Here is a 15,149-nt window from a genome sequence, read left to right on the forward strand (position 1 = left end):
CAAACAAACATTTGCCATATGCTGATAACAGAAACTTTATTAATCTTCACCAATGTGTTCAATTGCTGCCAGTTGCCTTCATTGTCCTTTCCATTTTGTGTTTCTGAGGACATTCTGTGAGGTATTTCTCCCACACTGAGTAAAATTTTCAGCAGGCTACAAGTGTTACAAACCACGAGTAGGACTGTTTCCTAGTGTTTGTACAGGTACTCTTTCTTAAAAGAAAAGACTCAACTCCAAACTCTTTGGTGTGGCAATCCTCTACACAAATTTAAAAAGTATGAGGAATTTAAGGTATTAACAAACTTTGTAAAAATCTTTTATTCCATTTATCCTACTGCTAGCAAAAACATCATTAGGTCTTTTATTTTGCAGATGTCCAGTTTTGGATAAAACTTTTACAGCTTACAGAAACTAAATCCTATCTGACTGTAAACGCTCAGACAAGAGATACTATGCTTAAGTTCTTCATCCAGTTAAGCACTAGTGATGAAATGCAGTGTTCTGGAAAAAAAGATACACAGAAACAAAAATGGAATTAAATTAATAAATGTTAAAAGTTCAAAAGGCAAAATAATCTGTTACTATTTGAAGTTCTGCAACTACTAGCTACAGATACCTGATAGGACACACACAGAGAAAAGATGCAGTAGAAGACTCAGGTCTTATTAGCAAGAAATGTATTTGCAAAGAAGTTCAATGGCTTCTCTGGAACACTACAGTAAGATCGTGAGGACAGGGAACAACAGGAAAAAAAAAAATAAGCCAGCTTCATCCTGCTCCATCCTGACTGGCATAAGATAAGTTAGAGACAGCACTATAAAGGTATTTGTCAAAGCTATTTTAAACTAGACAGTAACCAGAAGGATACAACCATCAACTTTGTGTTGAGGTGCAACTTTGAGACATTGAGCCCTTGCTACTCCTTTGCAATTGCAATGAGTCTACAAGTATTCATCATCACAGGAAAAAATTACATCTTCAGAACTGGTAATTCTAGAATATTAATTTCAGTAAATAATCAAATATTCATATGCAGAAAACTTAGTTTTACTTTGTAAAATTATATCAGCTACTTCAGAAGCAATATCTGCTGCAAGCATTTTCCTTCAAGGGCACATGGATGGAAACTTCATAGTAAACTCAAAGGCCAGTGGTAGAACCAATCAACCATACAAAGTACACTCAGCTGCCAGCAGCAAGAAAATTTCAGTTCTTCTCATTAAAAGATCAAGTTTGAAGAGTTAATGTATTTTTTTAAGTGACTAAATGCACTTTGAATCACTTACCTTTAAATTTGATGTCAAGACCACTAAATTCCAATTCAACTCCTTGAAGTGCTTCCCCTAGGGTTTCATGGTAATGGCTGATGCTTTTTTTTGATCCCACACAGAAAGGAAGAGAGAAGTATTTGTATGTTTCTTGGCGATTGTGGTAGGGTCCTACAGTATTCATCCATAGAACAACTTCCTCTTTATCCTGGTACTGAAAGATAAAGTTATTGAGTTAGATGAGAAGCCCAGAGAAGCTCTTAATTCATATTAACTAGCAGGGCAGGATTGCTCAGTCACAGGCAACAGCCACATTAAAGACAGCTAAACATTTTTGTCTTTTGCATGACAGGGACTCTAGGATAAAATTTCAGCCTGCTTTCATATTAAAAAAAAGCCAAGTTGATCATACAATTTCTTACAGCCTACCAGTGAAGTATCAGACGAGGGAGATTTAAGAAAGATGTAGAAGATGCAGCAAGCAGAAGTTTTGAAAATAAATAAGCTTTTAATACATTTGTAAAAACACAGAGCAGTTAAAAGCAAAACTGCTTATCTCAACTGAAATAAAAAAACCACCAAATTAATGTCTTGTTAAGCAAGATCTTAGCAAAGTAGTCAGGCAATCTACCCACAATGACAAATAATTTGTATTTTCCTAAAATGCAGATCCCTTTCATTTTAGAAAGGGTATAAACTGCATTCAAAATCCCCAGAAGAGCACAATGCCTCACAGGAAGCACTAAAATTAAACTGTTGCATACCTACAGTAGCCAAGAGCCAAAGTCAGACAGAAGAACTGTATTTTGATGCATTTCCAACATTCCCACAGTGAAAAAACAGAACAGCAAGAAGTCTGGTGGCTGCCATGAAATTCTCTCTTGGAACATTCACTCTTCACTTTCCACAGCTACTGTTAGCCAGGAAAACATACTCCTTGTCTAGGAGCCAATATGTTTTTTTTCAAGCCCTTATTACTTCTGAGCAAAAAAAAGTACTTAAAAGTCGTTAATCTATCCGTATTCAAATACTGGACAAATTCAGGAAAATTAAATGACCTGAAATAATAATTTGCATTATATTTGTATGCATCTGGATGAGGTAACAGAATTGCTGATTACTACACAAAGTCTCCCACACTTTACCTATCCTTTCAACAGAATAAGAGGGACAGGGACAGCAATATAACTTCTAAGGCAGGGAAAAACCCTACTTATAATTATATGCACATAAAAGCAAATCACTATATAGGTCCTGAATTTTTTTTAGGTACAGAAGTATAAAGTACTATTATAAGACCAAAAGACAGAGACAAGTACTATTATAAGACCAAAAGACAGAGACAGAACACCTTGGAGAAGAAAAGAAAGCAAAACGTTAATTAGACATAACTATTATATAGTGCACAGGTGAAATACTGAACACAGTTCTGAAACTCCCTTTTTAACAAATGAACAAAGGTTCTTCAACTCCATTTATTCAGAACAACCACAGTCATATCAAGAGGTCAATGCAGAAATTAAATTTAAAAAAATTTCAGATGCAGTGTTTGTAAATTAAACTCAAGGATTTAAACAAACATGCTTTGGAAAATAATTTAATCCCTTAAAACTAACACACCATCTCAATCAAAGGCTCATCTTTTTTGTTTATAAAGATGTACAAAGGTCATTCCAGCCTCTTATGTGAATGATATCCAACAAGAAACTTAAAATATCTTAGTAATTTCATTCAGAGCTGCAGCAGAGACCAAATACTTATCAGTTTCACAAACCTGCCCCTTTGCAGAGCACACACTTCAGAGCATTTCTGACAGGTAAAAAATGTCAAGCATCAAATAAAAAGTAAGCAACAAGACAAAGCAAGAGAAAGTAGACATTCCTCCTCTCTGCCAGCAACCAGAAAGGTTGTATCAGTGCAGCACAGTTGTCCAAAGAAAGTTGGTAAAGATAACAGAAAGAAAGCAAAATCCCAGTTCCAACCCCCTCAGCTGCAGAAGCAGACAGTGGAATCTGCACTTTGAATCTGCCTTAGCTCTTGCCAAGGGAGCACGGGACAAGCTGGTCCCCATCTCTTCCTAGCCTGTTATTTCTATCATGTCTTCTGTTTCTTCCTCTAACAGCTGCAGAACATATTTCCAGCCCTTTCTTAAAATGGTCTTTACTTGTCAAGAGCCCACTTTAGCACTACTTGTACCAAACAGGTTGAGCTGACCTATGTCTCTGTTTAACCTTCAGTAATAGAATATGACAACATCCTTAGGTCTGTCAGTTCTTCTCTGACTGCCTGAATAAAGAAAGCACTGACCACTGCTTTTCTCAGCTGTTCGTTCCTGACATGCTTCATACTGAGCTGGGACCTCCACATTTTTGGAACTATACCAGACGTGACAGATGAGGCAGAAACCAACAGATTAAGAACATAATATGCAAAATCTTGCTATGTTTTCTGATCTACCAATGTAACTAAATAGTAATTAAAACATCTGCAATAACAAATCTGGTCTTTGCTTGTCTCTTATCTGCATGGGACTTAGTCCTTCCTTCTTCAGGGCCTACAAGTTCTTCCCACAATGACTCCAAGATGCCACCAACCTACTCTAGAGAGAAAAGGGGCCACATCAAACAGATGCAAAGAATTCAGTCTGCATTTATTACTTCCTCCTTTCTCACAACCACCCCAGAACAGCAGGAGATAAATCTTTTCAGGACTGCTATGTAAATAAAAACAACACTCAGCCAGCCCAGGCTACATCTCACTCACACAGTCACAGTCCATAGGCACAGCCGTCTCTCCATCAGGTGCTCCCGGTGAACTCCTCAAATTAAGAGCATTGTAGTAAGCAAAACAACTTAAGCACCTTCAGCTTAAACCTGGGGGTGGTGTTTAGCAGAAACTGAAGGACATTTTCTTCTCTCTATATTTCTTGGTTTTTGCTCATTGTCAATTATAAGGATGAGCTTTCATATTTAAATACATTTCTCTCACATGACATATCTCACCCTTGCATTCTTAGCCTAGTGGTAGGGTAACTTGGTGGAAGAACACAATGCTATTAAAGAGTTCAAGTGTGGCAGTTTGATGGTGGATTTTCTGCTAGGTTTCTTTTCTGTTCTGTTTCATTAGGGCCTTCATAATATCAAAATGTCTATAATAAATAACAGTGCCAACACAAAGGAAAACTTATTTAGGCAAGACAAAGCACAAACATATTTTGTAGGAGACTGTGCTGTCAGCTCTTTATGAGGGCTGCTAAGTTTTGAGAAGGCTTACATATAACACACCTTTCAGCAAAAAGGTCATGCTATGAGCGAGAGAACATAAAGTAAGCCAAGATGAACACAGTAAATGACAAGGCAAAGAAGGTCAACAAATAAGATGCTGCAATTTGTACTCTGGTGTATCTCAGCAAGCTCTTCTGGTTTTGGTTCATATGAAGGGATAATATATACTGCATATAGCTCAGCGATCCTAATTGTATTTACAGACACAAGCATTTAACAACATGGTCACAGTGCCACAACTCACATAGTCCAGTACTTCCACATGTGAGAGAAGGCTACAAAACACAATTACAGTAAGTTTCACTTACTGTAATTTATGAAAAAATGTCTGTAAGCTTTGCACATTTTTCTGCACTAAGCTCAGTAATTTCTGTGGCTATATGGAACATATAAGGATATATTTACAGATGCTGCCTGAAAAGTCTCAGCATAGACACAAGTTAACTACCATGTAGCTGTTAAGCTAAGGGAGACACATCTTCAGAAACATTTTTCTGTAATTGCCAACCAGGTGGTGGAGGACCAACTTGCACCTCAAATGCAACTACATATCATCTACAACCCCCATCACAGCTGAGGGCATCTGTTCCAAAGCAGCACAATATGGTCACGCTGCTTGTTCAGAGCCCTGGGCTGCAGGGATGTGCCGGTGCAAGCTAAAATCACATCCAAGCCATCTACAGCTCTTCCCTGCTGCCAGTATTGATGGCTCCACTCTAGCTCCCTGCAGAACACTAAACTGGCAGGAAGCTTGTGTCGTCTGTCAAGGCCAGGAGTGCATCTCTTCTATGTAATACAATTAGTGAAAAACTGGGGGTGTGCACCACTTTGAGACTTAATATAAAGACAATTTCCATACAACTATACAGTTCAGAAACTATTCAAGGTATAGCAATACTGACACTACCTTCAGTACAGCACATGCATCTTTCTTTCCTGTTACCCAACAGGGCACTCATGGTGTGGAAAGCAACTTTATGTTCTCTTTGCACAACTGTAGAAATTAGCATGCTAACCCTAAAAATAGACTATTTATTCTACAAAACAATTAAGGCTAGATTAACTCAGTATATGAAAGTTTGCAGAAAAATGTATGAGACTGCTGCTGATATTCTTCTATAAACCAGGAAACCACTTTCTAAAAAAATGATGGGAGACAAAAAGAGGATTACAACTGCCAAATCTCATGTGATGATTCAGCAAAATAACTTCAATCAAGACAGTTTCTTTCAGAAAACATGCAGTTTTACTCCTTTCCTCGGATAGAAGTCTGGAATTACATGCATCACAATGCACATCTTTTGGGGGAAAAAAGGACCAACATTATTTGTTAATGGTAAAGAAAAGATATAGAAGCAAGACAAGAAATACAGGAGGCAGCAAGCAAGACTCACCTGGGAAGTAATATCCCAGGCTTGCAAGTCCTCAGTATCTTACAGATATTCCATCTATCAAGCACTATGATAATACTCAATGTTTGCAGATCATATCCATATTAAATCCATCCCATTAAACTGGAGTTCAGCCTCTCGCTCTTTGGACAAAGCAGGCTATTTCCAGTAACACTTCTTTATTTCTCTCTGAATTTTAGGCCTAACCAGGATGTGTCTAGGACCATACTGGTGGCATAGGCTGAACTTTTGTACATGCAGTACTTTTACTGTTACATTTCCTAGATGCACAAGATTGCTCAGGTACACCATGTCCTGCTTCCATGACATTTATTTCACCTCTTCAAAATGGAAACACAACTTCATAGAGGAATCAGGCTGCCCATCTGCACACGACTTCACATGCAAATAAGTATTTTACATGAACTGAAATGCTTTCCACAGTGTTTCTCTGACAATTTTCAGATACTATACAAAGTTCCTAATTCTATATACTAATTTTAAATAAGCCTTACACACTTATTTAATATACTTAATCAGGGTATAAGTCAAGCAAAAATGCTTTACTCAACCATATCAAAATAGGAATTTTGCTACACAATATAGGCTGGGTTTTGTTTATTTTTCAATGTTTTTCACGTATTTCTCTTCTTATGGAGCACAGACAACCAAACTAAAGCAACATAAAAATTTAAATATTACCTAGTCTCTAGATCATTCTTCTGCAACAAAAACCACAAGATATTTCAGAATGTTTTATGGTTTGTCTATTACATCATCAATTCCAACAAGTCTAGCAACAGAAGATGTGACAGCAAAGGCCAGGCAGAAGCCCCTCAGCCCTGTTTCTGCAGGACCAGTATAAATTGTGATAAGGCCACCAGCACCACATTGATAATATCGCTTCCACAAATAAAAGGACAACTGTCAAAAAATGTTGCAATTATTATAATACAGGCAATGAACATTACATTACATGCTCTGAAGCATGAAAGTAAATGAAAGAATCACCAGACAAGTTTTCAGTTCTGTCATGGTCTGAATTTATGCTGCTGTACTGTCTTTAGACAATGGAAATTTTAAATACTGTGGCAAAAATTTCTCTTCAGTTACTATTAATTTTAAATACCCATGTCTTTATCTTGTAACTGTATTTACACTTTTCTTTTTAAAGAGTAATTCAAATTTAAGATAAAGGATATAAGCTGTTGAGTCAATGACACTATCCATACCTAACGTCTCCAGAAACAACAGCATAGACCTAGAGCTTCATTCAGAGTCCTCTCACAATTATCTTTCATAGTTTTTGCTTAGAAGTCCACAGCCATAAAATAAAGGACACGTGTAATACATACTACAGCACAGACTGCAAACTATTCCATGTTATAGCAGCATTAAAAGCTTAATGCAGCACTTCTGTAGGTCCAACACACTGAGCACTGACAACACCCTGTACAGCTGTGTCAGGATGCACCAGCACACCTTCCCCCAGGGAGCTGCACACTGAGGAAATGGAAGGATAAGGAGAAGGATGTGTATTCCTACCAACAGTTCTTGAGTCTTAAAGTCAGTGAAAATTTAGTTTGAGATTACCAAATTCTAAATTTCCCTTCCACTTCTCCAAAAGTGAGCCGAGCCTTCAAAGTGTAGTAAAGCACTCTAAGAAAATTAATCTCCCAATGGAAATAATATTTAAAACTGGATTTATTAAAATGCAGTATTTAAGGAATATTTCCTTCAGGTTCTTTATCTTAACATCAGTACACTACTACAAAACCCTGGTCATGCTTCATTCATGCTATTAATGCTTCCACTCCAATCTCCTACACAAGATTAAAATATCAAAATACCCAAGCAAGGAGACAGCCTTCCAAAAAAAGGTAACTGTCTTTCTACATCAGCTATTCCTAACCTACCACATAACCTATCAAGTTAAAAAACTGGACACTATGTGAACAAGAATACTAAACCAAAACAGACTTATAGTCTCTCAGAGTTGAGTAGTTTAGGTGAAAAAATGACAAGCCTTCAAAAGGAATTAGTAATTTCCTTGGGTTATTGTTAAGGCAATCATTCAGAAGACCTAAAAACATCAGAAATCACTTTTGAAGGGAGAGCTCAAACCCAAACCAGTGACAGTTTTAATTTTTTCCCCCAGAAGACTACCAATATTAGTTTAATAATGAATAATCCCTCAAGTCAACCAGCCCTTAAAATAAACACAGCACTATGCTGAAAACCATCTCACCTCAGCAGAAGCCTCACTCTAAAGCATGGGTTCAGCAACAAAACTGGGGCCTAAATTAGTTCAAAGAATATCTGTTTCTTGAAAGTACTGAATATTAGAGTAACTTTTCTGTCATTAACTGCAGCACCAATAAAACCCTTTCCCTTTCAAAAAAAAACCACAATCCTAATCAGTTTTAAAGGCTTCAAAAATAAATGGAATGAGGTAACTAATTATCTACCTCTTACACAAGAGCTGTCAATATTATTTATCTGTTTTATTAAGAATACTTGCTAAGCTTTACCCCACCTCACCTTGAGAAAAGTATGTTAAGAAACTCAGCAAGTGTTTACCAGCCAGGCTGCTCAAGAGCAAAAAAGTCCTGGCAGTCAGAGAGACCCAGTGTTTAATCATAGCCACGTTCTAATACACTCCACTTGCAGCAAACAGAAATGGTTTCTAGGAAAGTCTCGTTCCAAAATCACATCTCAGCTCATCACACAAACTTCCACTTTCTCACACTGAAAGCTACGGGAAACAACACTCCGGTGTAAAATGAGAAACTGACAAAGCACTGGTATTTTTTTTCCTAGAGATTCTTTTGAGTAATATTGCAAGCACTTCAGAAAAACTATTCTCAAGCCAAAGCGTGAAGGCTCAGAGCAGTAGTATCTGATACACCCGTTTTTCTTGCGGGTCCGTGGCAGTGTCCCCGTCCTGCTCTCACTGCCCGGCCCATTCGCACGCTGTCCCCGCCGCTTCCCGAGGGAGCTGTCACGCCTGTCCCGCAGGGCTGTCAGACCCGCGCTCCGAGGCAAGAGCAAACATCCGAGAGGAGGGCAGAGCAAACAGCGCTCTCCAAACAAAGCACGCGTACCTGCCGGGGCGTTTATCTGCTCCAGGAAAAGGTGGGACACCCCGCCCGGCCGCACAAGGATGTGCAAACCGGATCGGCGAACCCGGCGGCCCGGCCCCGAGCGCCCCGGCGTCCCCCTCACGCCGAACCGCATCGGGGGCCCGGCGCGGCCGGAGCAGCCCGAGCGGCGCGGCGGGAGCCCCGCAGGGCGGCTGCCGCCCGCTGCCCCGAGGCGCGGCCCGCGCTCCCCGTCCCTCCCGCCCGCCGAGCCGCGCTCCCCGCGGCACGGCCCCGGCCCGAGCGCCGCTCCCGGGGAAGCCGGGCACGCCTCACCGTGTGCTCGTGCTCGTCGGCGCGGGCGCGCAGCGGCAGGAGCGGCAGGAGCAGCAGGAGCAGCCCGGGCGCCGCCATCTCGGGCCTCGGCGTCCCCAGCAGGCCCCGCCGCGGCACCGGCCCGCGCCCGCCGCCGACGCCACTTCCGCCCCGCCCGCCACGTCACCCGCCCGCCCGCCGGAACCGCGGGGGCGCTCCGGGAGCGCTCCGGGGCCCCGCGGGGCGGGCGGAGCCCTGCGGGCAGCGCGGGCGGGCAGCGCCCCGCGGCCCGGGCACAGCGCGGGCGGGCAGCGCACGGGAGCGCCGTTCTTACCGACGCAACTGTCATTGGCATTTCGTTTTGATGGACAAAGGAATCGAAGGGTCTTTGGGAACGGCGGGGCGCAGGGCTGGGTACTTGCACCTTCTGGAGCACAAGTCTCGGGAGCAGCGGCTGAGGGAGATGCGGTTTTTGAGCCTGGAGGGGAGGAGGCTTAGGGGAGACCCTTCTCACTGTACGGCTGCCTGAAAGGAGGCTCTGGCGAGGCGGGGGTCGGTCTCTGCTCCCGGGGAACCAGTGACAGGACAAGAGGAAAGGGGCCCAAGCTTGGACACTAGGCGCAATTTCTTCACGGAATGACTGATCAAATATTGGAAGGGGCTGCCAAGGGAGATGGTGGAATCACCTGGTCCTGGAGGTATTTAAGGAAAGACCAGACATGGCTGAGTTGATAGAGTATGCTCAGGCCGATGTCGGACTCGACACTCTCAGGGGGTTTTTCCAAGCTTATCAGTTCTGTGATTCTGTGAAACACACAGGCCCACTCTCTATGCCACTCACACAAGCAGCAGCACACGGGGCCCAGGGCAGGCACAGCCACACCTGGACCTTGTTCAGGATAAGGTTTCTGTTAGTGCTGGCTAAGATGAAGCCCACCTCCGGAGGAAACCTGTCTACAGACTTGGACCTACCTCAAAGTACAAGTTCACAGTAAGAAAAACCAAACCAAACAAAGCCCTCAATCCAAAGCACTCATGGTATTAAACACTGATTCATCAGACAATTTTAAAATTCATTACAGAAAACAATGTCAAAAGTTATCTTACATATTCTTCTAAAAAGGGGGACACTATACCATCTTCTCAAATAAACAGAGCCAACAAATAAGCAGACAGACAACAAATGAGTAGAAGGCAGGAACTCCATGCTGTTACATGTCATCCATGCCTTGTGGAAATGATGCAGAAAACAGATTTCCCTGTTACCGTCATACCTATGCTAAAAGCTTTTCCTCTTGTGGTTTCACTCATTCACTCTACCTTCCCTGAACATATTTCACGAGGTATATCTGAAGCCTTTTCCGGAGATTCAGGAAATAGGGCATGCACTGTTTCAGCAGGAGCAAAATCCCTGTAGAGATACTTGCCAAAACCCATGCTTGTATTACACACACACACATACAGACTAAAAAAAAAAAAAGAAAACCTAGACAGTTTTGATAACACCATATGTTTCTTTCTAGTCAATGCATCTCAGTCCAAAATAGAGTAGCTTACCCTTGGGAGACAGAGAGAGGAGGCTTCAGCATCTTCAATTTATTCAGTACTTAAGCCTCTCAGCCAGCACACCAGGGCCAACCAGAGCCATCTGCTGCAGCAGGGTTTGCAAGGCATGCTCTACAAAGAACAAACACATTTCTCCAGGCCTGCCAGCTGGCACCTGAGTTTGGTGGATTGGTTGATGCCCCTACAATTGGCCAGGCCATTTAAGTTTTTACAAGCAACTTTATTATCTGTTCAGTCCTTGAGCTCTAATGTGCATCAGAAACACTGTTCACATTTCCCTTTCCTCTTTCCCTCCCAAGCATATTCTTAAGTAACTAGCAATCTGCATGCACACTGTTTTCTTGTCTGGTCTGTTCTGATCTTCAGTTTTAGTGCATTTTTCATTCTAGGTGGAAGCAACACACACCACATGCTCACCAGCAAAAATAGATACAGGGGCTGAATACATTGAAATGTAAGAGGCTGAAAGCAACTATATGAATCCAACCTATGTGGAACACACACTTTAGTGGCTAAGCAGGTGCATCACTGTTGGCCTGAAAGACATGACTGCATCCAGTTTTTTACCTGCATCCAACAGTAAAGCCATCTTAGTGCTGTTCCTTTTTTCCTTGATAGGGTGAGAGTCTTGCAGTGATTGTTGGTTACTGAGATCCCTCGCTAATCCAGCATCAGTGAGACAGGAATGCTTGAAACTACAGCTGCATCTTCCGTTTCCCTCCCTTAAGCAGTGCAGAAGGGGCCTGAACAGAATGCATTTATAGTATGGCTCAGCTCCCCTTTTCCCAGCTCACCTCTCCCAGAGCCCCACCAGCATTTGGCTTTATGTGATAGGTCAGGTCAGAGTAATGAAGTATCTAAGCTTCAAATGGGAGAGGGACTCAAGGGTTACTTAGGAGCTACTTTTCAGTAATTCAGATATAACCACCTCTCCACAGCACATGCAATAACTGTCCAGTTCACAGCTATTAGGATTCTGCAAAGTCAAATGCTCAGATAAATCCCCCCCGCAATAGATATTTGGCTATAACTTGGAGGGGATGCAGAATTAAAAATTAGATTGGAAAGATGGATCACTGGGCTGCTTCAGTCCGACAGTGCTGAAAGAAAATCTGCATGATACACATAAAATTTTCTCTTCTTTTCCTGCCTTACTACAGTTTTACCCACATCCTACAATTCTACATTAAGTTGTACCTTGTAGATGTGAAAGCAGACAAATTCCTCTTAACACATCACAACTCCCACGGCCTGGGGCACAGCTGCAGTCAACATCAAGAAGATAGGGAATTTTTGAGCAAAACCAGGGAACTGTGGGCAAACCAATACATGTGACAGCTAAACACAATCAAGCTGCTGAATTTCTTTTGGTTTATCTCTTTTATCCCTAATTTCTTCACTTATCCTTGTTACTATTTTCCTCATTTCAGCACCAAAACCTCCTTCCAATTTGAGGTAATAGAGCTGGAAATCTTGTTTCATTCCAAGAAGAGCACAGGAAGGCAGCTCTCACCATTCCCCTGGCTACAGCGAACAAAAGCAAATTTGCTGTGAATCTATAGTGGCAGTTACCAGAGACAGCACTGAGGTTCCTTTAAAAATAAAATAAATTAAAAAAAAACAGAAAGGACACCTGTGTATCTGTTGTCCTGTGTATGCAGCACAACACCTGCATCCCTCTGCCATCAAAAGGAGAGGATTTATGAACTATATTTGGAAGCTCCCAAATCCTCTGAGCCTAATGTACAGGTGATATTTAGCATATGCCTATATCCCTGTGTGGGAATCCAGGGCTTCCCTCTGGCTGCCCTGGAGGGCCTGGGACCCTGGCAGGGGGTCAGGAACCCCCCTGCACAGAGCTCCGAGAGACACTGTCTCTGATCTCTGTCCATGGAAAAGAGTTTTCAATCTTACAGGATGAATTAAAAGCTCTGAGTGTTTGATATGAACAATAATTAAGTGTGGCACAGGTGCAAAAGTGAAATTTTAGGATTCTAGATTAGGGGTCCAAAGGGCACAAGATGGAGGAAATTGGGTGTGTTTTGTCCTTTTTCTCCTTCTTCATGCCCTCCATGTTTCACTGGATTGTTGGCACTTTTCTATTGGTTTAGGCTGGGGACACACTGTTCAACATAGGTGACAGATATTGGCACATTATTGTAAATATAGCACATGTAGTTTCTGGTATATAATGTTTGTAACATCCCACTGAGGGCCAGAGCCCCACACGCTGCCCTGCAGGACAGACCTGCGGCAGGGCAGCAGAACATGTTAGAGATAAGCAAGAATAAACAACCTTGAAAACAGCACAGACGAATTATGACTTCTTCTTTGGCAAGGGGGCAGAAAGACAGAGACTTTTTACAATCCCAGAATCATCAATACCACAGATTCCGACATCCCTGAAAGCAGCAGGGGGTTCTCCGTCTTCATTCAGTGCTGGTCAAGTCATGGTTGCTGTCACTTTTGCACTGGGTTTGCCACCCTGCAAGAGAAGGAACTGCAACCCTGTCACCTGCTCTCCTACAGATGAAGGGGAGCTGACAGGATCAGACAGAAGCTCTACATGTCCTACCCATACCTGAGGGATCACCTAATACAGATCTGTCTGTTTTTCAAGCCATTACCCCCCTTTTTCATCCCTGAAAACCAAGTATGCAATGATGTTTAATTCTCTACCCTGAATGCTATCTTGCAGATCCCCATCTGTGCCATTCATGGACAACCAGAACTTTAAATTGTCTTTCAATGCACAGAAGATCTCTGGAAGAGAGCCAGACCAGGAAGTCTCCTTAAGTTTGTAAGCCCTCATTCAGAAAAAGGGCTGCACATAGCTGCTGCAGATTCACATTGGTAGAAAGGGACACTAGAGCAAGCAGAGCCCAGCCTCAGGCTGTCTGTTCCCACTGCAGCCAGCTAAAATACAGCTGGTATTTGTGAGAGGTGTGCACCAGTAATTGGAGACTCACTACTGTTCCAGAGTATGAAGTGAAATGCCTTCATATTCCTGCATAATGACCACATGTAAGAGACACAGAACACAGCACTGCCACCAAGTCCTTCTCTAATTTGAGAGATCAGTCATGTGATTTTGTAACACCCTGCCTGAAAAAGGTTTAAGCACAGTTTGTCTGGGATACAGAAGGTCCCTTACCAGCTGTCTTGGGAATTTTCATGGTAAACAGGACAAATACAACACATTGTCTGTCCTCTTCAGGAAGCCAACAGGAAAAGGAAAGGCATTTTCAAGGCTGTATGCAAAATACATTCTTGAAGACAATTTCTCATCCCCCATGGTTTAATGATTGCTAAAGGGGGATGCTGCACCTTCTGAAAGGTCAGTATAATTGTATCCAAAATGTTATGCCAAGCAGTAGTACATTCACCTGTTCCTGATGTAATGAGCATTTTTTAAACATCTTATTTTCTTTACTTTTTAAGCATGTTTTCCAGTCAAGCCCTGGTAGACCATACTGAGGTTTGGTAACTATGCTGATCAGGATTTAGTTCCTAAAAGGACACATGTGCTTTCGTGATCAAATGGGATCTTCATGTTGGTGCAGGGCTCCCAAGATACACAATGTTCTTCCCCATGATGATACCTTTTCTTGAAGCCCCAAAGCACCAAAATTCTTCCAACTAAAAAAAAGTTATAGAACACCAAAAGGTCCCAGTGAAAATCATGGGAAAAGTCACCAGAGCTTCAGGGAGGATGAAATTATTTGGGTCCCACTTATAAATAATATAACGCAGCCCAAAAAATATCTGTACAAACACATATATAAACAAAAAATATCTCATATTCCACAGATGTTGAGAAATTCAGCGACCTCTTGGGGGCACAGGTGGAGGATAAAAGCCTTCACAGCTTACAGGCCTATAAAAAGACAGATAATGAAAATGCATGTAAAAGTAGTAGAAAATAGAGTTCTGCAATAACATCATATGTAAACATACTGTACAATCAGTAGTCATACAAGAAGAAAAAAGCCTGATTGAGCAACAGAGCAGATGCCAAGCTGCCAGGGCACTGTTCCTATCCAAGCTATTTCTTCTGTCATTAAGCTGCAGTAATTCTACTATTACTGCAAAGAGGTGGTATAATAGTTGTTTGGAGTAAAACTTTGATAGTATGGTAGCTTTCTCCTGAAATAACGGTGCAATAGGAAAAGATCAAAAGATTCAAAACCTTTTTTCAAACTAACTGCAGATAAATTCCAGCTATTTCCTTGCCAAAGCCAA

At 41.8% G+C, this 15,149-nt stretch overlaps 2 protein-coding genes across 2 annotated transcripts in view; both read right to left on the bottom strand.

Annotated features, from left to right (window-relative positions):
* The window catches only part of TM9SF3 (transmembrane 9 superfamily member 3), a 45,574-nt gene extending 36,073 nt beyond the window's left edge, over positions 1–9,501 (bottom strand). Inside the window, exons 1-2 of the mRNA XM_021548132.3 lie at positions 9,363–9,501; positions 1,290–1,485 (exon numbers count right to left, since the gene is read on the bottom strand). Of these exons, the coding sequence (XP_021403807.1) occupies positions 1,290–1,485; positions 9,363–9,440 (274 nt within the window). The 5' untranslated portion in view covers positions 9,441–9,501. The remainder of the gene's footprint in view (positions 1–1,289; positions 1,486–9,362) is intronic.
* A 1,421-nt stretch (positions 9,502–10,922) lies between these two features.
* PIK3AP1 (phosphoinositide-3-kinase adaptor protein 1) overlaps positions 10,923–15,149 on the bottom strand; it is a 38,571-nt gene continuing 34,344 nt past the window's right edge. Inside the window, exon 17 of the mRNA XM_021548108.2 lies at positions 10,923–14,784. Within this exon, the coding sequence (XP_021403783.2) occupies positions 14,730–14,784 (55 nt within the window). The 3' untranslated portion in view covers positions 10,923–14,729. The remainder of the gene's footprint in view (positions 14,785–15,149) is intronic.

The sequence above is a fragment of the Lonchura striata genome, chromosome 7, assembly GCF_046129695.1.
Source record: "Lonchura striata isolate bLonStr1 chromosome 7, bLonStr1.mat, whole genome shotgun sequence".
Lineage (NCBI taxonomy): Eukaryota > Metazoa > Chordata > Aves > Passeriformes > Estrildidae > Lonchura > Lonchura striata.